The sequence below is a fragment of the Rhinopithecus bieti genome, unplaced genomic scaffold (assembly GCF_001698545.2).
Source record: "Rhinopithecus bieti isolate Rb0 unplaced genomic scaffold, ASM169854v2 scaffold_34544, whole genome shotgun sequence".
Taxonomy (NCBI): Eukaryota; Metazoa; Chordata; class Mammalia; order Primates; family Cercopithecidae; genus Rhinopithecus; species Rhinopithecus bieti.
The window spans coordinates 816,827-841,051 of record NW_016814795.1 but is presented as its reverse complement, the minus strand read 5'-3'; the positions used below and the strand labels follow the sequence as shown (position 1 = coordinate 841,051).

General features: G+C 33.4%; 1 protein-coding gene across 1 annotated transcript in view; it reads left to right on the top strand.

Moving 5' to 3' along the window:
• Positions 1 to 24,225, top strand: part of SEMA3A (semaphorin 3A) — a 231,727-nt gene that overhangs the window by 204,000 nt on the left and 3,502 nt on the right. The window contains exons 14-17 of the mRNA XM_017852379.1: positions 811 to 852; positions 4,924 to 5,081; positions 8,810 to 8,877; positions 22,729 to 22,871. Of these exons, the coding sequence (XP_017707868.1) occupies positions 811 to 852; positions 4,924 to 5,081; positions 8,810 to 8,877; positions 22,729 to 22,871 (411 nt within the window). The remainder of the gene's footprint in view (positions 1 to 810; positions 853 to 4,923; positions 5,082 to 8,809; positions 8,878 to 22,728; positions 22,872 to 24,225) is intronic.

Sequence of the window (24,225 nt, the reverse complement as noted above, 5' to 3'; positions counted from 1 at the left end):
AAAACCGTGTTTTTGATAATAATGAAGTAATCTCATCCCACCTGAGCTCTTGTAGTCCTTGTCAGCTGGAAAGTGACCTACTCTCATCAGCTGTCATTGGTGTTGTTAGGAATGAGGCTGGCACTCTGAGCTAAGGCAGCGTTCTTCAGTTGAACAGAACAATTTTCACAGAATACCAACATCAGAAAGGACCACTCTGAGACCATGATGAATCAAGATAAAAGCAAAACCATTTTGTAATCATGTCTACAGACAAAAACATGAACATTGTCCAAACCACAAAAATGACCATATATACCCTATCCTGCCTATCACGAGTTATTGCTACTTCTTCACCAGTCACAGCTTTAGCCTTACTTTGTTCTTCCCTTCCAAATGATGTATGAAGATACTTAACCATAGAATTACCCCTGCTTTTTGACAGCATCCAAGGTAGAACAAAGCTCTGCTTCTTTGAACCCTCCCTCAATCACCTAACACAAATCCAAAACATGTTTTTTCCAACACCTTCTCACTGTGCTCACTGCGCAGGCTCGTGTTTTCCTTATATTTTAGCAAGCAATAACCCCAACTTGGTCAACTACAGGTATGTAGACTGTATGACATTGACACAATCTTATTGCCTGCTCCACATATTTGACCCTTATATATTCAGTTTCTTTCGTGTGTCTTATTTCCCAATCACATTGCTTCTTGTGGACACTGAAGTTCTCTCTCTCTGAAAACTAATAGCAGTGCCTTGAGTTAATTAACTAATAGCTGACTGTTCTAATTGACCAAACACCTCACATATTTCTTTTTCTCCTTTAGGAACCGACTACTATTTCAGCAATGGAGCTTTCCACCAAGCAGGTACTATCATTATGTATTACCACTGATATCCAGTATTTTGTTAATTCTTGTGTTTCAAATAGATATATCTATTTATTTATCAAATTTCACAGATTTGTTAACAATTGTACAAAAATACAGAAGAAAACAAATATCATTCTTACAATAAGCTAGTAGATTAGAAACTGAAGATAGTTTTCATTGCCCTCATGTTTTTGATCAATCTCATCTGTGTTCTATAAACATATTTTCCGGATCATTATTTGTTATAAATTTTTACTTACAGCATATTTTGGTCATTTTAATATAATTTACTCAATACCCAATAATAATTTTCATCTTTTCTGATTATATATATATGTGTGTGTGTGTGTGTGTGTGTGTGTGTATACACTGAAATAGCATTGTGATATTTCAGGAATAAAAAAATTATAATTCTTACTTTGCAAATATAAACAAAAATGGATTTTTAGAAGCTAGTAAAATTATTCACTGGCTATATGTGTTTGGAGGACTTTGACTTCAAAGTTAATTTTACTTTTCCAGTAGTATTGTATGCTAGAGAAAACAAAATGTGCATTTAACTTTGTCTAAATATCAAAGGAAAACAAAAAAGGTCACTGCCAAATAAGTTCTAAAACTTTATGAATTCAAAGATTAAGGGCAGCATGTTAATAGTCTTTCTATTCATATTGAATGAATGCTTTGGCAAGACACTTCAGAAAAGTCAATTGCTTCTAAATACTGTGTAATATGTGTAAACAAATATAGTTTTAATGTCTAATAAATTATATTTTCTCCATAAATATTACCTAGACTTTCTTTTGTCAGTATATCAATGGTAACTTAAAAAAAAAAAAAAGCAGAAAACAAAACAAATACAAAGCAGAAAAGCCAGAATGAAGTAGGGTATGCCTCACTTACTGGAATAAAAACTTATATACAAAATTGTAAAGTGAGAATCATTTGGCAAATCTTATTTCTGAACCATTTACATGTTTTATCTCTGACCATACTTTATCCCTTGAACAAGACATTAAATTACTCTGCCAGTAAAATTCAGTGTGCATCCTTTCCCCACACAGACATATCAAAATAGATTGATAATCTCCAAGATATTTAGAGCAACCCAGAGAACAGATATGATTGACCTGATACTGTTATCTAACACTGCATAAGTATGTGTTCACCTGTTCTTGTAATCTAAAAATTGTTAGAGGTTGGCAAATAAATCGGGGGATTTCCAGGATGGAAGCTAGACTGGGATATTCTTTCCTGTAATGATTTTTTAAATTATTTATTTATTCTCTGCTAAGCCTCATTGCCAATCTTAATTACACTAAATCTGCATCTATTTTTGTAAACCATTTATTTCTGTTTTACATTTTAAAGCTACTTAAAATTACATATTAATCCAACATTTTACTGACAAAGAAAACAATCTATCAATTTAAAATACCGTGAGAGAAGAAAGTGTCTTTTCCTTTATTTTCCATTACTGGAAGAAATGATTTGATTTCGTTCAGATGTGACTCAATTTCATTCATGCTTATGGGCATTTTTAAAGTGAGATGGTAGTTTCAAGAGAGACAAGTAGTGTTACAAGTAATTTTCTGGATAAATGAACCCATCTCCTCCTGTACCCCACACTTTGTTAAGGAGGATGGTGAGAAAGCCTGTGGTGATGTTAAATTGGGCAGAAAAAGCACATCAGGTTACTTACTAGTGACTGGTTTCTGCTCAATGGTGCCTAAAGGCTTACCCTATATTTCATGTGGATAGCATAATTATTTTTGCACTTCATTAATAATACTGCAGAATTATGGTAAAATGAACGTGATATTGAGTTATAGTTACTTGTGGCATTTTATCGCACTTCAGGTTTTTGTTATAATAATTTCAGTTGCCATATTTTGGTTTTCTATTCTTTGCACAAACTATTTATCTGTTTTTCCCTAAAGGAATGTGACATAATTAGATATTGTTATTTAGGTAATAACACTTTTCCTACTTAAATGTCATATTCTTAAAAAAATCTATAAATATATATTTTGTTCCTGCTTCTTAGAAGTTACTGGCCAAACATAGAGATCCTTTGATTGTAGGACTAACTTGATGAGTAGCTTTCCTAAACAGTTGCAAATACAATGTACGGATTGACATGTCCATATGTTGGAAGTGCTTACCTTCAATAGTGTGTAAGTTCATTTTTAAAAAAGGAGGCTGTGAAAGAAAGATGAAAGAAAGAAAGAAAGAAAGAAAGAAAGAAAGAAAGAAAGAGAGAGAGAGAGAGAGAGAGAGAGAAAGAAAGAAAGAAAGAAAGAAAGAAAGAAAGAAAGAAAGAAAGAAAGAAAGAAAGAAAGAAAGAAAGAAAGAAAGAAAAGGAGAAGGAAAGCTTAACAATACTTAATCTATTTTTCCCAAAGAATTTAACCATCATTTCTTAATTTGGCCTGGTTTATAGCAAAATTCAATACTATAATAAAAGTTGAATATAGCAAAAAATTGAGCACTTAGTAATATACACTGTAATTTCATTTTTCCATGTAATGGAATAATAATATTAATGAAGGTAAATGTTTCCACAATGGTTTAGATTTTGTTATATTACATTTCCCCTTATTTACTTTGCTTGTAATAAGGTATAAGTTAGTTGGTGAGATTTAAGCAGATAACTATTTTCTATGTAAACACTCCCTATAACCTTAATATTTTCTTAGATTATCATAGGTACTTCAGTTCAGTCTGCATTCAATTTATCTGGTTACTTATACATGCAGTTTATAAATGAATGTCTTTGGAAATGCAATTTTATTTATGTTCATTGTTAACTATTAGAAAATGTCTAGTATTAAAAAAGCATATCATTGTTCAGAGACCAACTTTTCTAAAACTTATTTTTTATTTAGAGAAACTAAACTTATTTAGAGAAACTAAAATATACTTTTGATGTCTTTTCAATGTATACCATTACATGTTTCAGTATTTATTTAAGTTTTATTTAAGGCTTACTACAATGATTGAATCCTCTAGTGCAAGAAAAGAGAGCTATGGTACCAATAATAGTAAATGTGGAAAAATTGCAAAATAATTTTATTTCATTTTGTGCTTACATAAATTTGCAGCTAATATGCTACATTGGCTCAACTTCCTTAAAGGCATTTTAAAACTTGTACTGAAATCCTGAATTAGTAGAAAAACAATTTTTTAAATCTTCCATATTCTAGTTCTTTCAATACCACCAATTTCATTGAGAATAAATGTATTGTAGAATGTTTATCTGAATGCATACTGTAAAGACCTGTTAAACAGGCTCATTTTAATAAGGAAGTTAATTCTTAGAAAAATTATATGAATAGCTCAAGATCACACAGGGCGTTAATGGGCAGTGAGACCTAGAATCCAGGTAGCTTCATGCTCGACCTTATGCTTCTTCCAAAACACCTCAGCTTTTGGTTTGGCAGACTGCACCAGAGTGCACTTAGTTCCTCTTTTGAAAGATGTTTTTGAAGGGTAGTTATTTAGTAGTCTTTTTAAAAGTAATCTTCCTGGAGGTAGTGCAAGGGCAAGACAGTTCTTGGTGTTGAGTCCAAAGTTTTTTCAAATGTAAGCACCAAAATTTTGCCCCTTCCCATATCATAGGAAAGGGCACACTCCATCACAGGCAATACAATAGGGTACTGAGAAGTCAGCAGCAATGATTCCTGCCTCTGGCCAAAATGGAACACATGGTAATAAAGACATTTTGGTGTATGAGTAATATAAACAGTAAAGGTGAAAAAGCAAACTTGCAAAGACAAAACTGTAGCTTTGAACATTACATTGGTTGGTATATTACTGTCTTCATCTTCCCTTTGTTTTACACTTAATAAAAGACATCTGTTTCAGTCAAATATTTAGAACTTGCTCTTGCTCCATTTTAAACTGCCATCTTGTCTAGAAGGCCTTTAAAGAAATTATCAATAAAGGGACGATTTTTTTAAACCCTTGATTTATCTCTGAGAAGTTATATATAAATAAACTCTTTTTTAAGAGAAAAAGAGATTTAAAAAACAAGATAATTTTTGTCACAACAGTAAATTCTTTCCACAGCAACAACTATATATTGGTTCAACAGCTGGGGTTGCCCAGCTCGCTTTACACCGGTGTGATATTTATGGGAAAGCCTGTGCTGAGTGTTGCCTCGCCCGAGACCCTTACTGTGCTTGGGATGGTTCTTCATGCTCTCGCTATTTTCCCACTGCAAAGAGGTAGGAACAATATTCAAAATAAATGAAATGTTTGCTAGTTATCCTATCTGATTCCAAGTTTGAAATAGCTTTCTTCAAATAAGTGCATCAACTTTTTCTAATGAATAAAAGATGTGGGGCTGAGGGAGGGGCTTGTTTTGTTTTTTTCTCTTTTCTTCAAATAGTTAAAACTATCAGAAAAAATGTCACAGAGAAAGTCATGAACAGAATCTAGACTGAGCCTTGTCTCTTTAGACCAAAATACTCTGTTTTCCAAACGTGTTCTTCTATTTCTATCCAGCAACATTCTGTCTCATTTTTAAACTTTAATAAGGCAATTTATGTCTCTGGATGAACAGAAAATGATCAGAGAAAGGAATTTATTTTCCTTTATAATCTTAGGTAATACACAGGTGCCTAATTATAAAAAGTCCAGAATAATTTATTTCTACTTTAAAAAATATTACATTTTAAAATGTGATATATGTAATTTTGATTAACATCCCCAAATACATCTATTTGTTTCAAGAAAATTTAAGTATTATTTTATTATAGTATCACCTTGCATTTGCAGTGTTTGAACTTGAAACATAAAACCATGTAATAAAATATCTGTGCATATGCAATATACATGTATATATGTATATATGTATATACACACATATACATAATATATGTATACANTTTTTGAGATGGAATCTTGCTCTGTTACCAGGCTGGAGCGCAGTGGCATGATTTCGGCTCACTACAACTTCTGCCTCCCAGGTTCAAGCAATTCTCCTGTCTCATCCTCCCAAGTAGCTGGGACTATAGGCATGCACCACCACGCCCAGCTAATTTTTGTATTTTTAGTAGAGACAGGGTTTCACCATGTTGGCCAGGATGGTCTCGATCTCCTGAGCTCGTGATCCACTCGCCTTCACCTTTGGGAGGGATTACAGGAATTACAGTCGTGTGCCACCGTGCCCAGCATATTTATACATATATATCTCTTAAATATTCTTTTGATAATACTTAGAAGTATTTTCTGGACATGACTGAATAAAAGTTGCTAAGATGACTCTTCCTTCATTTGACAAAATAGCCCTTTCAACAGCGTATCCTTTACTACTCAGTAAAAGAAGGATGTCTTTCTCTATCATTATTTAGCAGGGTTTAGGAAATGAGAATGGTGGACGAAATTAACATACAGTATCTCGTTAATATGAGCCCAAAGATTAACAGCATGTATATCAACCTATTGAAACATAAAATGAAAACCAGCTTTATGAAACCTCTGCATTTAGAAGCAATATAATTTGATTTCTTTATTGTTTATTATAGCTATTTTTTTCAAAGAAGTCATGAATGTAGATTTTCATAGCTAATGAGGTATGTCCTATAACATTTGCATCAGCTTGAATATTTGGTAAAATATTTGACCAAAGAAATGGCCCTAATGCCTACTTAAATCTTCTGATTACACACTTTAGATAACATTGACTGAGTGTAGAAAAATCTACAATTTAGTCTGTTACATAATCAGTCCAATGGATTAAAACATAGTATCCTGTTAATAATATTAAATCTATATGCAGTATTATATCATATAATACAATTATTAAACCTTCAACATTCAGAATTGAGGTAACATGTTTGTATTACCTTTATATAACCATTCATTTTGTTGAAATTTCAAATTTAAAATAAAACATTGTGGAGTTAATNAAAAGGAAACTGTAGGTAATTTAAGAAGTAGTGATATGCAGTATTTACAGCAGTAAAGTTAAATTTTTTAAGATTAAAATTAATGCTTCTCAAAAACGTTTAACTCTAGGTGGCTTTTATTTTACTTAAAAATGTGGAATTCAGCCTGATGCCATGGCTCACACCTGTAATCCCAGCACTTTGGGAGGCCGAGGCAGGCGGGTCACAATATCACGAGTTTGAGACCAACCTGGCCAGCATGGTGAAACCCTGTCTCTACTAAAAATACAAAAATTAGCCATGTGTGGTGGCGGGTGCCTGTAATCCCAGCTATTTGGGAGGCTGAGACAGAATAATTGCTTGAACTTGGAGGCAGAGGTTATAGTGAGCTGAGATTGCATCACTGCACACTCCAGCCTGGGTGACAGAGCAAGACTGTCTTGGAAAAAAAAAAAAAAAAAAAAGTGGAATTCGTGTTTGAACTAAAATGAGTATTATTTCTTCTTCATGAGAAAGTTTATAATATTATCTAATTTAGTAATAATCTATTTGAATTTTAAGCTTTTCTTAAGGAAAGAGATAAAAAGAAAATCATAAACACATCTATAATAAGTTAAAACCTACACGTTATTACATATTTGAAAAGTATTTATTGTATACCTACAATTCAAGATTGAAGGAATTTTCATTAGCACATTTTTGTTATGCCTTACAGATTTTACTTAATCCAATTTCATGAGTGACACTGTCTTTAAAAGGATGTTTAGAAGCCTCATGATTTATATATTCTTTGTGATGGCATTTTTCAAAAGCATAAATGGCAGTGAAAAATGCTTTCCCAAATGCTTTGTGGTTTGTGTTTCACAAGTTCTCTTGTTGGCTCAATTTTGAAATGTGCAACATCTGTTTGATTGTTTCACTAATTCTACAAATAGAAATCTGTAAATACTTTAGACTTCTAAATTTATGAATACAGTAACAAATTCCATATTTGCAATTCTCAATGGACTTTGTGAGAGCTCTTTTTAGGGATGGTAACTAATTTTGCAGCAAGACAATACCCATTAAAATAGCAGCAGCAAACAGTTGGGCAAGTGTCCCCCAATCTTTTCCAGTCTATTACACATAGCCAGTCTCCATTTTTAGCCTCTTCCTGGAACTTCACATCTTTTTTGCACCACAATGACTAGAGCCTACCTCCTCCTTCCCAGGCAACCATTAGCAAAATGTAGAGAAAGGAAACCCCCGACATGCTGCAGCTCACATGTGATCTGAGGGTAGAATGTAGAAGAAATTGTTTTTTATAAGCAAACTTTGCTTTTCTCTTAAATGTAAGTTCATTTATTCTCTCTTTCATTCCTCTGGCAAGAGGAGGCCTTGCCTTTAAGTTCAACATTTATTGTTGCTTTTATTCACTTCACAGGTAAATTAGTTTGCAATCATAGCTGTATGATCATAAAAGAAACGGTTTTGAAAAAGAACAGGTCGATATAATAACCAAGAAAAGAAATTTTAAAACTAGCTTAAAATATAATTTCTAGTCTTAATATTATAAAATTCAGCAAAAGTCTATTTAAGGAATTATGTATAAGCATTCAGAGAAAGAGAGCATTCATGCAAATTATAATTTTCAAGCTTATTTCTTCATTAATAATCATAAAAAGTTTAATAGCTTTTATTGAAAAAAATGGATTATTATTTCAAATGTGCTTTTTCCACAGAAGTTAAGCCTTGAGTTTCTAGACATTAGATTGTTACTGATTGACATCTGGTCATGAAAAAGCCATGAATTCTCTGTTATCACTATTTTAAAGACTTTTAATATGTTGTTAGTACATTTGGATCTTGTTTCCCATTTTGATTATCTTGGAGACTGCTCTTACAGGTATAATGAACTGTTTTTTTAAAAAAAATCTTTTAGTTGGATGTAGATTCATCTGTTTCTGTAAGTTCCTAGAGTCTATGATATCTATATTTTTTTAAATTTTTCTTCATTCTTATGACAAATTCCTAAAATGGAAAAATAAGGATACAATAAGACCTTTTAAATGCAATTGTTTCAGACGCACAAGACGACAAGATATAAGAAATGGAGACCCACTGACTCACTGTTCCGACTTACAACACCATGGTAAGTCACATTTTTCTTCTTTCAACCTGCTAAGACCAGGCTAAAATCCTAAGTAATAATGCATATTCATGCACATGCAGGCAATGTATTCATCTCTCCCAGAATACTTAAAGAAATGCAGCCGAAGAGAAATAAAATCTTACAGAAAGTAAATCCTAAAGAACACAAAACACTGAATTATGTTTTATTATCATGAATTTTGTTTTATTATGATGATAAATTCAAAATTTTAGATGCTTACAAGGTTTAAAGCTCAACTTTCTTATATTAACAACAAGAAGTCATGTGTAAGTACTTCATTTTGCATATAGTAGCAACCTGAGATGAGTAGGCAATGGAAATGTTCATTAAACTATACCAGAGAAAAAACTATAGTCTTAAAATATGCCTTACAAATGATTCTTTTCTATGCTCATGATATAAATCTAATATATCATTATTGGGCATTCTAGTCAAGCAGAAGATAATGTGGGTATCTTTACACTGAATTACTAGTTGAGTATTCCCTTACACTGGGCATCTTATACCAAATTCATTTTTTGCTTCCTAAAAGATGTCAAAGCGTATTTAATGTCAAAGTTGCTTAGTAAATGCAGAAACATCAACAACCTTCACTTAAAATGGAGTAAAATTGTAATGATGCCCCACTTTCCATAATTCAAACATTATGCCATATTATTATGGAAAAATAATGAGATTATGCTTCCCTCTGCTGGGGAAACTTATCAATGACAATACTGCTAATGAACATAGTTAAAAATGGCTGAAATGTACAATGTAAACATTGTCACTTAACATAATTATTCTATTAATTTTTTTGATGCCATTTATTCTAAAAGTAGTTAATATTTATCAGTTAACTTTTCTTTGATTTACTAATTCTATGTGTGGAATATTCATGTTTATGAATTTTAAGAAAACATTACCATACATAGCACCCCAGCATACATTCCAAAACTTACTTCCTAAAATTCAGATCCCCCTGTGGCATAAGCTGGATAGGTTGGTATTTGATTTTTGAATGCTCACAGGATTGTTTGGGGAATGCTAATACCAGGAGACAGGTAACCACAAATGAAGCCAGTGTTACGGAACCACTTTGCTTGCAAATTTTCTCACCAGGGACTTTCCTATCTGTGATTACCTTCACTATACATAAGAAAGATACCACAAAACTGGAGTAAATGTTATGACTGTCCCTGCGTTAGTATGGTGCATTTATTGAACACTTTCCTTAAATTTTTTCAAATGGCATATTTCAATCAGATCATAAAATATTTGCTAGTCTTTCATTAATCTATTTCATGGGAAAATATTGAATTATGATCAGCACCATTCCAGCAACGTAGTATTTTGAAATATTAATTCATTACACTAAATAATCTATTTGTCTATATGTGGAGAGTTAATGATAACTACTGGAAGTAAAAGAATCAAGAGAATGTAACTGAATCAATCAGACATTAATCTCCATGTCAAAATGAAACATTATTTTGCTCGTTGTATATTTCTAGGTTTATATCGATACAACATTATGAGTATTGTAGATAACAAATATTTGTTGAATGAATGATCTAAAAATTTCAAGTTATAATCTAGATACTTGTATTGTTACTTTTGTTTTTCAGTAGAGATTTGAACTAATTGCACTTATTGATTTTGTAAAAAATACCTTATGTCATACATTAACATGTAAGGTTAATATAATGTTATTATTAACACCATTATATTCAAAAACAAAATCTCTCTTAGGAAGCCTCATTATGAACTTATCAATTAGCTAATGAATATTGATTATATGCCATCATGTGTAGGACATTATGCTGTTTTGAAAATTGTTAGAGATTATATGCATATATAATCTCAATGGCACATTCGTTTAGTGATCCCTTTACAGATTCAGTTCATATTTCAAAATTATATTAATGCTAGAGTTATGAGTGTAAATATATGTAGGGAAAAATGGACCAAAGGAATTTTTATGAAAAATAAGACTGTGGATACATAAATATTTTTGACTGCTGAATGACTGGGGTTTGAAGAGTGTTTCAGATATTAAAGACATGTTTTGATAAAATTAGAGTGGTTAAAGACTATAAAATTTGGCATATAGAATGGCTTAGCTACAAGAAGTAAGGAGTAAAGCGAGTGTAAATAAATTTCTCTCCTGATTCTTATGTCAGAATGCATACTGGAGAGAGAAAAGAAAGTGCTACTGTTTAATGTTACAGGGTCTTTTGGGGGAGGGTTGTGGTAAACAACTCTAGATGTTTGTGATATTTGGGAGGAAAGGGTAAACTAGCCCAACAAGCCCTGCAGCCATAAAACATTCCTTTTTTGAATGCCTCTTTTTCCCTTGTCTGCTTGTTTTGATAACTTACCACACATAAACCATATACACCATAGATTACACTAAATTTCAAATATTTGGAAACTAAGGCAGGCATTCCCATTTGGCCAGGCTGAGACTTACCATTAGGAATCAGTGATTATTTTGGAATAGTTGACATCAGTATTTGAAAGTAAAATGAGCAAAAATCTGGAACCCAGTCTTATTAAATCATGTATGTTGCCTTGCTAATATCAATTATCTCATTGAATAAAATATATGTGCTCATGTGGAAACATGTAAAAATATGAGATATTTTCAGAGAAAGCTGGTAAACAACATGAAGCCAAATTGCGCACTTCAGGATGATCAGTTCCAGCTGTAATGGTAAACACATTCTGTAACATTCCACAGTTTACACATCCAGAGGTTTTAATAGAGAGACTCTGTTAAATAACTCAGAATTAAGGTGGAAGAAATTTCACTTTAGATGAAACATTTAACACTCACTTGGCACTCTGCTCCCTTATATGTAAAGTGGCCCAAGTGGTGAACTAGGCCAGGTGAAACAGAAAAATCCAGCTACACCTCCTCCTGATCCCAGGATACTCTCCTCTGTTGCTGGTGGCTGGTCACCTAGGGTAGATTTTAGTATCAAATCTTAATATATGTGTGCTGGCAACTCTTGTCTTCCCACTCACACTTCAAACAGGATGCTAAAGAGAAATCTCAGGTTGTTGCCAATCTGTTCCCTTCCCTAAAATAATTGCTGTGTACAAAATTGGAGCTCATCTGACTTTATACTCAAGCAAATGACTGATCAAGGCAATTTACCTATAAACTACTTCCCATTTTCTTTCTCACTAAGAATGGGCTGTATCATGATTACATGTCCAGAAAGGAAAAATAAAATTACACCATCAGTACTAATTTTTTTAACTGTACCATCATGTTAGATTTCTGAATCTTTGAAATACTTTATGTCCTATCTTCTAGTCTAATGGTATGACTGAATTTCACTTTCTAATATTTTTGCATGCATGCATTACCTTTCTGACACCTCAAAGTAATATGTCCACAGAATTCAATCTTCTTAATTATCTCCTAAACTGTCCATCTCAATTATATCTTGGTTGGCATCAGAATCATTCTAAAATTTCATAAAATGTCTTTGGCAGTGCCATCTTTATGATCTGCAGAACTGTGAAGTTAGTATTTTGGAGCAGTGCTATTATAGTCTGTGCCTTAGCCTCTTCCAGTGATGAATCTGAGCATTTAGCCCCAAGAGGAGCCTCAAGATTTGATAGATGAGCATGATGTCAGCCTTAAAAATAATTCCTACCTTTAATAAATTATCAAATTTCATCAAATCTCAGATGATATAATATAAAATATACCATTCTTTTATGTACTTTTAAGAAAAAAGAACTGCTGAAGATGGTCAGTCTGCCAGATGATCCCAGCATCAAACTGGGACACCAAATGACTCAAGACTAGTCTAAAGGAGAAATAAACTCTTATTCAGATGATAATAGCAAGGAAAATTGTCTGTTTCAATCATAATCATGTCTGGTTGGAAAGAGATTAAAAAATACTCCTTGAACTACAAGTTGGTATTTATGAAGACTTACTTTCTGAATTCACACAAACAGAAAGGACCCAAATTTCAGACAGAGACTTTAATTTAAAGAGGTATCATGTCAGTAGGATCCCACATGTCTGGCAGAAGTAAGAAAGAATTTCTCCTAGAAGAAAGCAACTTCACCTCAGATCAAGAACAATTGTAAGACACATTCTGATATCAGAGATATTAAAGTATAAAGAAGTGTGCATCTTAGAATCAAATACTTGCAGTATTACCTTCTATGAGTTTTGTAAACCCTGTTTGAATATTTTCACTGGAAATAATCAGTCATCACGATGCTTGTCTTCTGCTTAGGAAAAAAAATCTAATTATTCATATTATATGTGTGCAAGGCAAATGCACAGATAACATGAATAAGAAGAGGTTTGAAATAGCTTACGTATCATTATTTTCCACTGAAGTCTTCAAGTATATCATCAGAGATCACCTGTTCATACACCTACAATTCAACTGTTACAAACTGAGATTTTTTTTTTTAAAGTTTGCTGCATTTTTTTTTATTCCAAAAGTTATAAGGATCACATATTATTAAAATACAAGATGGTATTTTCATTATTGTTTATGGAAGGTTTCTGCTTCAGTAAATGGGTGTTTTCCATCTCCCATCATATCTCTTGGGGAAAAGTAAATGAAACATTAAAGTCCATGTTTCCTGATTTTTTAAAGTAAACGTTCCTATGGTAATTTTGCTCTGGCATAGAGATTATTTGTGCTTTCTTTTGTAATGCATTTGCTGTAAAATCATGAAAATAAAACATACCAGATGTTCAATATAAACTAAATAAATATTACAGCAGATATCTTCATATTGGTATTGCTTTTTAAGTAAATGAGTTTCAGCCTGCCCTATACTAAGGAAGCATATTACCCATGACATCACAAGATATTAAGTACAGTGTTCTATGTGTTCTATGTAACTATTCAAGTGGCTTCAAAGTTATGAAATTTTATTCTCATATTTCAAATTAATGATCTCTGAAAGTAAGATACTGGTGACTCTACCCCCAAAAAATATTTATGAATAATAAAATTAAAGTATGTTGACCCTATGACTGTTTAACTGTTTGTATATATATTCATACCTATATCTATGCATATGTATATTTCTGTGTGTGTATATATATACACATCCATACACATATATACACATATATATAGACACACACATATATGTGTACACACACATATACACACAGATTAGCCAATTTTAGGTTCAAATCCTCAGGAATCTATGGATTCAGGAAAGATTAGAAACTACTTAAACTATAAAATTCTAAATACTATATCCTGGTTAATAATTACTTCCCAGCACCAAAGTAATCTTAATTTAGGGCATAAAACAAAGTAGTTTAAAACTAAAATTTAGCCAGTTGAAAAATTACAAGTTTAAATTTTCTTTAAGGTTTCATTGTCTTTTTGTACTTGGCAAAGTACATCCACTAACTTCATATTTATTGGTCCTATTTCTAGTAAATGGGTTAAGCACAGATGCATGTTCTTAACTACATTTGTTGGTACATGCACACACACATGCCTGCAAACTCACATTGAATATTTACACAGAATCTACTTGGTGAAAATATCATACTAGATATTGGAAAACCATTGTACTAGACATTACCTCGAAAAATAAACAAAATCACTGTTATATACTCCAGTATATAATGTAGACTTTGTTTTATTCGCACTACAATATATGATATTATCAAATAGTTTGTTAGCATTTTTTTTCTTTTTTGTTTTTTGACGGAGTTTTACTCTTGTTGCCCAAGCTGGAGTGCAATAACACAATCTCTGCAAAATTCAACCTTTGCCTCCCAAGTTCAGGCAATTCTCCTGCCTCAGCCTCTCAAGTAGCTGGGATTACAGGCATGCACCACCATGCCCAGCTAATTTTGTATTTTTTTTTTTTTTAGTAGAGATGGAGTTTCACTGGGTTGGTCAGGCTGGTCTCAAACTCCTGACCTCAAGTCATCCATCCTCCTCAGCCTCCCAAAGTGCTGGGGTTACAGGCGTGAACCACCATGCCTGGCCTGTTAGCTATCTTAACACTCAGGTTCAAAATATTCAGGAATGTTAAGAATGAATGAATTTTTTTGTTTTCATTTTACAAATTTTTAAATATTTTATGTCTTCTCAAGAGATATTGACTCATCTTTGAAGTGTTTTCCATCCACTTGAAGTTAATTGTTTTTTTCTATTGATAGAGCATCTATTGTATTTCTGCAGAAAATCATATAGAATCCAATGAGGAAAATCTAAGTAATGCTGCTTATTCTTTAAGTTAGGCATTGTTACAGTATTCTGTGTCACCAGGAGTTTATGGGCAACATTTCCTTTCCTCCTGTTCGTGACCTTTGACACTGAGTATTAGTGAAAGAAATATTAAAATTATAATGAAAACAACTGGAATTTTATTTTGCTTTATGTGGTACAGAAACTAACTGTATTTGTTAAATAACCTAAATAAATATGTAAAATAATTGGCATTCACTTACCCATGTCCTAAATTGTTTTAGTTTTACATTTATTATTTACAAATTAAACTTATAATAAAGTGGAAGAACATCAAAATTGATAACAAATCAAAATTGAATGAATATGATTCACAACCTCATCCATCTCTGTCTTCTCTATAGAACATCAAATTTCCTCAGATAGGTTGCATTATTAACATTTCAATCTTGCGAGACATTTATGGGGTTAAAATGGAGAGTGAATAAATAGAAAGCTGAAATGTGATGCCTTCTGTTTCTGCTATATTGGAAGAAAATCAAATGCTAAATAAGGCCTTTAGCAACATGATATTTCTGGTCAAATGATGGATATTATGACTTTTTTGTTGTTACAAAAGGAAGCAATTTATTTAACTATTTTCTTTCCTCCCATTCTTTCTGGTTTATTAGCTTCATTTCATTTCCATAAATTATCCCACTAAAGGAGGAAATGATTAATTGAAGATTGCTTCCTTAAAAACATTATTTCTTGTCATTAACAGCTGCAACATATTGAAACATTGTGTTATCCAAACACACTGTGGTGCTTTTAAAATAATTTTAATGTTTTGTTGCTCTCAGTTATTTTGTTCTAACCATTCAGATGGTTGAACTCATGGGGAATCACTATGCCAATTTAACAAGGATATCCTTCTTTTCTACTGGCAATTTTCATGACAAAAGTTTGTATTCAAAACAGTTGCTTTCTAAGTGTGAAATTTATTTAAAAATGACTTAAAGTGAGATTGCTTTCTTTCTGGAAGCCCGCAAAATTATCTATTACATGACATCCTTTAGTGTTACAGGTATCCTTGGAGATGTGAGAAGATGTTCATGTGACTTCTCAGTTCTCTTTCTCGTCTTCTTATTCCCTATTTGGAATTTTTGATTTTGGAGTAGACATGATTAGTCATCATCGTCTCCCACCCTCTCTCAAGTCAATTTTTATAACATTATCAAACTTAACAAATTTAGAATATTTGAAATGCTTACATCCTCCAGCAGTTCAATAAAGTATTCCATCATAATCAGAGTTATAAACCCTATTACTTTTTGCTTGATTAAACTTTTATTCATTACTTTTATATAATTGTGATAACTCTGTATCTTGAGAATGTCAAAGTTACATGAGATTTCAGGTTTTAAATTCAACATGTTACCTGGATTTGCCATTTAGCAAACATCAGCTAAGCGTTTACGATTACCATTCTGCCAGGATTATGAATACACAGTGTGGTGGACGAGGGGAATAAACCAGATTAAAAATAATTGTAACAAATGTAACTACACAAACTCTAAGGAGATAACTAAAGAGAGTTTTTTTTGGCAATATAGAAGAGGAAATATTTTCTTTGATGGTTGCCGGGGAGTAGGATTCACACTGAAGAGTGTAATTTGTCTTCATTTGGATTCTCAATAAAGGATTTTAAGATTTAATTAGCATTAAAACTATCACAACAGCAATAATAATGATGTCACCTGACATGTTTATGACTATTGCTGTGCCCAGATACTGTGCTAATATTTTTGTACAAGAATATTTTAAGAATAACAAAAATAGAAAGGGTTATAAAAGCCTGGTGCAGTGGCTCAGGCCTGTAATCCCAGCACTTTCAGAGGCTGAGTCAGGCAGATCACCTGAGGTCAGGAGTTTGAGACCAGTCTGGCCAACATGGTAAAACCCTATCTCTACTAAAATATAAAAATTAGCCAGGCGTGGTGGCAGGCAGCTGTAATCCCAGCTACTCTGGAGGCTGAGGCAGGAGAATTACTTGAACCTGGGAGGTGGAGGTTGCAGTGAACAGAGATCACACCACTGCACTCCAGCCAGGGTGAGAGAGTGAGACTCTTTCTCAAAAAAAAAGAAAAAAGAAAGAAAGAAAGGGTTATACAAATATTTCACTGTCTAAAATTGCTAAATTACCTATCTAATATATGCAAGATGAGTTGCAATTGTTTGGTAAACATAAGATAAAAATAACAACATCACACACATAGAGCAAGTAGACTGAGAGAGAACAAAGACAGACATGTGGCAAGAATATTTACCAAGAAGTTACAAGGGTAAGACATATGTTTGTCTAACTGCTTTTTGTCAGTCAATGTAGATGGAAGTATGATCACAAAGTTCATTTAAAAATAAAAGAATCTGTTGTCCAAGAGAATCTCAATAATTTCTAGAAAGTAAAACCTGAAAGAAAAATTTCACAAAGGTAAACACAGAGTAAACACGGCAATGCCATCAACATCATATCAAAAATATTGTGACGGCCGGGCGCGGTGGCTCAAGCCTGTAATCCCAGCACTATGGGAGGCCGAGACGGGCGGATCACGAGGTCAGGAGATCAAGACCATCCTGGCTAACTTGGTGAAACCCCGTCTCTCCTACACATACAAAAAACTAGCCGGGCGACCTGGCGGGCGCCTGTAATCCCAGCTACTAGGGAGGCTGAGGCAGGAGAATGGCGTGAACCCAGGAGGCGGAGCTTGCAGTGAGCTGAGATCCGGCCACTGCACTGCAGCCTGGGTGACAGAGCGAGACTCCGTCTCAAAAAAAAAATATTGTGACATAAATACAATGAGTAATGGAGAATTGAGAAAGGTCTTACTTAGCATAGGGTGGGAACACCCTGCCAAAACCAATTTAATAAAATCAATTGTCTTTTGTACTTAACATGGTGTGTTCCTTGTAAACTGCTCTCACATCAACTGGTTTAATCCAGAAGGAGATTTTATATCACTCTTATCCTGAATATATAAGATTTGATATCCTTCAGAAAATATGTAATCACCAATATTTCCTCAGTTGAGTTTTTGTTTATATTGGGTAACCATGAATTAAATATTATACTCTCTGAAAAGTACCTAGAGTAGAGCTATACTGTGTATGGCTGCTTGCTTTAATAAAGAATCAAATTGATAGCATGCGGTAGGGAGACTATAGCAAATAATAAAGTAGTATATACTTCAAAATAGCTAGAGGATTTTACATGTCACCACAAAGAAATGATCAATGTTTAAAGTGATGGATATGGTAATTACCCTGATTTGATCATTATACAATGTATACATGTATGGAAAATTACACTGTACCCTATAAATATGTACATATATGTCAACTATAAACAAAACAAAAAGTTAAAATTCACAGTTTTTTTTTTTTTTTTTTTTTTTTTAAGACAGAGTCTTGCTCTGTCACCCAGGCTACACTGCAATGGGGCTATCTCGGCTCACTGCAACCTCCACTTCCCAGGTTCAAGCGCTTCTCCTGCCTCAGATTCCCTAGTAGCTGGGATTGTGGGCACCCGCCATTATGCCCAGCTAATTTTTTGTATTTTTGTAGAAATGGGGTTTCACGATGTTGACCAGGCTGTTCTTGAACCCTAGACCTCAAGTGATCTGTCCACCTCAGCCTTCCAAAGTGCTGGGATTACAGGCATGAGCCACCATGCCCGGCAAAATTGATAATATGTTTGACATCCCAAGAAAAAGTGAAGAACTTAATAAGGTTATAAGAAGAACTGAAATTTATTTGTTTGTACTTTTTTCTGGAGCTGGGGAGAGGAGGAGGTTGGAGGGAGATAAAACACGTTGTTAATGGATTTCTAATGTTTCCTATATTGTACAAAATTTATGCAAGTGGTTGCGGTAGAACAGTCAGGAAATGGAAAGGATATTTATTGAATGCTTTCTAATTATTATTTTAAAATATTGATTAGGTATCTGTTTATAGGATGTCAGGTTAGGGGAAATTAACAGAAAATTTTTTACTTCTGAACACCCAAATATATGGGTGCTTGGCTGAGGTCATTTTGAATAAAAGTTCTGTTCCTAAGTCAGAGGTTGCTGATGGTAGAAACATCCTATGGCAGAAGACTTAATGGAAATAACTGTATCCAATAAAAATTTACTTTTGGCCGGGTGCAGTGGCTGATGCCTGTAATCCCAGCACTTTGGGAGGCCGAGGAGGGCGAATCACCTGAGGTTGGGAGTTTGAGACCAGCCTGACCAACATGGAGAAACCCTGTCTCTACTAAAAATACAAAATTAGCCGCGTGTGGTGGCACATGCCTGTAATCCCAGATACTAGGGAGGCTGAGGCAGGAGAATCGCTTGAACCTGGGAGGCAGAGGTTGTGGTGAGCCGAGATCGTGCCATTGCACTCCAGCCTGGGCAGCAAGAGTGAAACTCCATCTCAAAAAAAAAAAAAAAAAACAAATTATTTTTAACAATTATTGCTGATCGCAACAGAACCTAACAAAACATAAAATAGGAGAATCTTAAACCAAAGAAATACAATAGTATCGCTGTATCTTGACCGTGATTGATAGTTAACATGACAGAGCTTTTAGCCTCACTGGTTACCAACTGGATGATTCTGTTTCTTTTTGTTAGACAAAAAGGGGAAAGAAAGGGTCAACGTGGGAAATAATGAGACTTTGAGGTACTGGTAAGAGTAGTTATCAAAGCAAACTTACTAAGGGCACCAAGCTCATAAACCAAATTAACCAATTGTGGTTCTTGCCTTATTTAGGTGAGAAAGTACCTGAATATCAGAATGTTTCTTTTTTCTTTTTTCTTTTTCTTTTTTTTTTTTTGAGACGGAGTCTCGCTCTGTCGCCCAGGCTGGAGTGCAGTGGTGCGATCTCGGCTCAATGCAAGCTCCACCTCCCGGGTTCACGCCATTCTCCTGCCTCAGCCTCCCCAGTAGCTGGGGCTACAGGCGCCCGCCACCACGCCCGGCTAATTTTTTTGTATTTTTAGTAGAGACGGGGTTTCACCATGTTCACCAGGATGGTCCGATCTCCTGACCTCGTGATCCGCCCGCCTCAGCCTCCCAAAGTGCTGGGATTACAGGCGTCAGCCACTGCGCCCGGCCTCAGAATGTTTCTTGAAGAGGGTGAAATATTACTATATTAAACTAAAAACAATTTGTTATCATCATTGCTGAATCAAACACCATCTTATAGTCTACATATTCTAGATTCCACTATGAAGAAGTAGCAGATCAAATGAAATACTTTTTTAGTATAAGAAAATATTTTCTATTGAAAGAATTATTTTATATGTTTTCTGGTACATTGGAAAAGCTTGCCACCACTAGAGGATGTCTTGAAGAGGAAATGAAAACTGAGCAGTTACCTAGAACTACAAGAAAGATGACCAGAAAATTATCTCTGTGGACTAACTAGAATGATTAAATTAGTTAGAAAGAAGACAACTCAGTGATTTTTTTTAAAAAAATGTACCCATTGGTGTTACACTGGTATTGAAACACTTATTTTCTATTATACTAGTTACATGTCTCCTCTTATCTTAGTCAATTAATGTATTGAAGGATTTATATGAAGTTCTATGTTTGAGAGTAATAACTTACTTATACCATAGTTTTCTTTAGTAGCTTTAGCAGATTATGCAAGAGACAAGTCAGTTATAATTGTAAATTTCTAGCTGGGAAAATAGACCTAGGAGACACGGCTGTTGAGAAAGGAGATGCTGGCAGATCACTGGGTTGTTTGTTTCTAAATCCAGTGGATTTTTCTATGTTTTGCTGTAATTTATATGATAATTCATTCATACACAGAGATTGAGTGAAAGGTCTCCTCCTAAAAGTATCTCTTAATAAAAAAGAAGTTTAAACCACAGAACAGGTAGAAAAAAAAATGTATTCAATGTAAATAGCATTAACTTCTGTGACAATGCATTCTAACTATTCATGGCAGCTCCTGAATTACAGATTTTCCAGCCCCTGTTGGCCATAGCAATTAAATTCGCCTGTATCCCCGGAAGCAGATGTCTTACAAACGAGTATAGCAACATGCTCCATATGCATTCAATTCAAGACACACTAATAATTTCAAACGGAAAAAAACACAGCCTATACAATTTAGATATTGACACATGAAGATATGCATCTCCAATATTTTTTAAAATGTGACTTGGAATCAGTTAAATATTGTTCCTTTACATTGCAATCATTTCTGATTTATTTTCCTATTTCCAGGGTATCGATCTTTTCAGTAAGAAGGGACAGATAGTTCCCAATATTGGAAGAGTTTTGTTTCACTCCTAGGGCATTTGAGAAATAGGTGCTGAGGTTAACACTCCTGGAGATAGCAATTGAAGCTAGAAGGTGGAATGAAGTAGGTAGGGTATGATGAGAGTAGGAGATGATAGACACAGACCTTGTACAGAGATTGTATGGGAGTAGCATTTTTGAAGGCTTTAAACCTAGTGAGAGCAAATCATATCAGCTATGACAGTCAAAAGTATTCAGTTGATTATGACAAGAGTAAAACTGTCAAAGTGATGACAAAAAACGGGGGAAACATTTTTTAAATTAAAAATCTAGCTGAGTTTGAAGTAGAGAGCAAAAATTTTTCATCTGTCTACACTGTCAGCTTTCTGTGCATGTAAAACATATTTATTATTTTCTAAATTAATTTAATGAGTTTCAGATTGTACAGGATGTCATAATGGAAACAGGATTATGCAAGATAATAAGCAGTTTTGTTCTCTAAATGAGTTTTACCTAGACTCCCTGTGTTGTACTTTTGATTTGAACTGTGTTTTATTTACCACATTGGAGGAGGTTACATAAAGGGTAAAATAATAGAAACTTAATCAGGAAACAGGTTTTCTTTTTGCTGCACTTTATTATGTACTTTTGCCTTATTCCATAGCCTAATTCCTGAAAATAACAAAAGATGTGTCATTTTAAAATAAGAACAATTGAAACCACATTGCATTGTAATTATGCATCTGTTTTTCAAAGCCATCCCTAAATTTTCACACCAATTGATCTTCAGAACAAACTTGTAGATTATTTAGGAATTATTGGTGGGTAGTATAAACTTCCTGCACTCTACCTTCTGTAAAATGCTAGATAAATATTAGTTGGCAAATTTAATTTTACAGATAAAAAATAAACAGAGGCAAAATAATTTCTCTGAAATACATCCTTGTTTCCCAAAACTTAATCCAATAACTTTTTGTTACCGAATAATATAATACAAACTGGCCCCATTAGTCCAAGCACGGAGTTTTGCAGTGAAAATAATTTCCTGTAGAGTATTTATCATGACATATAAAGACGTATAGTTATGCTACACACATGACTGATTTTGTAAATGTAATGCCATTTTCTGGTAGACAAATCTCCGTCTATGTTTTATGTAACCCATACCAAAATGATCAGTCGATTTTGGTAGGCATTTGGGCTCTGAAACCTTACATCATTGACATTTCTGTCATCCTCAATCAATATGAAACAACTTGAAACTTGGCAAATAACTTGTCTCCTGAATTTCCAAATAAAAACTTTGGAAAGTTGAGATTACTTCTCTAATATTTTCTCATTTCATTTTCTCATCACTGATCAGATAATCACCATGGCCACAGCCCTGAAGAGCGAATCATCTATGGTGTAGAGAATAGTAGCACATTTTTGGAATGCAGTCCAAAGTCACAGCGAGCACTGGTCTACTGGCAATTCCAGAGGCGAAATGAAGAGCGAAAAGAAGAGGTATAGGAATGAAACTGACTGGATCATTTATGTCTAAGATATACTGTTAAGTAACCCTTGTATTTTTTACTTGAGGAAAGAAAAAGCACTGAGAATGCTTATCCTCTTCTGAACCAATCAATCGCTCATGCATTAAACAAGTATTTGGTGCAGACTGATGATGTGACAGACTTTGTACTATGAATTAGACAAAGAAAGGTAACCTGGTAATAGTTTCTGTCCCAGAAGCAATTTAGGGATACATATTAGACTCCTCTTATTTCTTACTGTGTTTATCTACAAAGAAATTGTGTTATCTAAATTTGTGCACAAATTAAAAAAAACTTCCTATTAATTTTAAATTTGTGTTCAATTAATTATGTTATCAAAATCTGTTTTTCTTTATCCATTACCTTCCTCCTTAAATGGGGAAGGGAGGTTGGGAAAAAATAGTAGTAGATGTAGGATGAAGGATTTAAGGTTGCACTATAAGCTCTGATATCAACTATTGATGCAGGATGAGGCAGATTTCCCTGTTCATTTGATCCATTTATAACTCCCTAAGAGTAAAGAATTATATACAGAAAATCTTAGTGAGCATTATAAGCCTTTAAAACTTTTTAACAGTCTTAAATAAGTGTAAACAGACTATTAAGTTGATTAATAAAACGTATTATATTCAGACAATTCTACAAACATAATATGATGTTAAAGGTAAAAACTCCTCCATTATCTTTTGACATTTTAATCAGTCTTAAAACTATATAATCCCATCATAAAATGCAAGATTGATTTTATGCACTACCAGGTGAGGCTTTTTGAGACCTCTATTGTAAACTGTATTCAAAATAAAAGCGAGGTTACAAATATTCAAAAATATGGTCTCATATATATTCCCATTCAAGACCAACTAAATGAAATAAATAATTAGTAAGCATGAAATTTTCTGCTTGTTCAACTTCTATTTTTTTTAATTTCATTTTTGGAAATCTTATTATAAATTCATTCTAATGCCCCATATCTTTCTAGTATCACGGTTCTGTAGTTCTAATTTCAATATTTAATGTTAACTTTATCCTATATTTATATACCTACTTTCAAATTTATAAAGTATCTTTGCTCTTTCCTCCAGTTACCTTGAATGTTTTAATCATTATAATAAGAAATTCTACGAAGACAGTAATATAACCAATACTCCCCAATACATCTTAAAACAATTGACAGATATTATAATTCTCCTAATGGAAAATGCTATCAATTTTCTTAAATTAAAAATTTTATTAACTGTTAAACTGTGCCTCGATACATAATCTAAAGTTTTACAGACACAGAGTTTCAGAGCTTATATTTCTTTTAAATATGTATATTTTACACT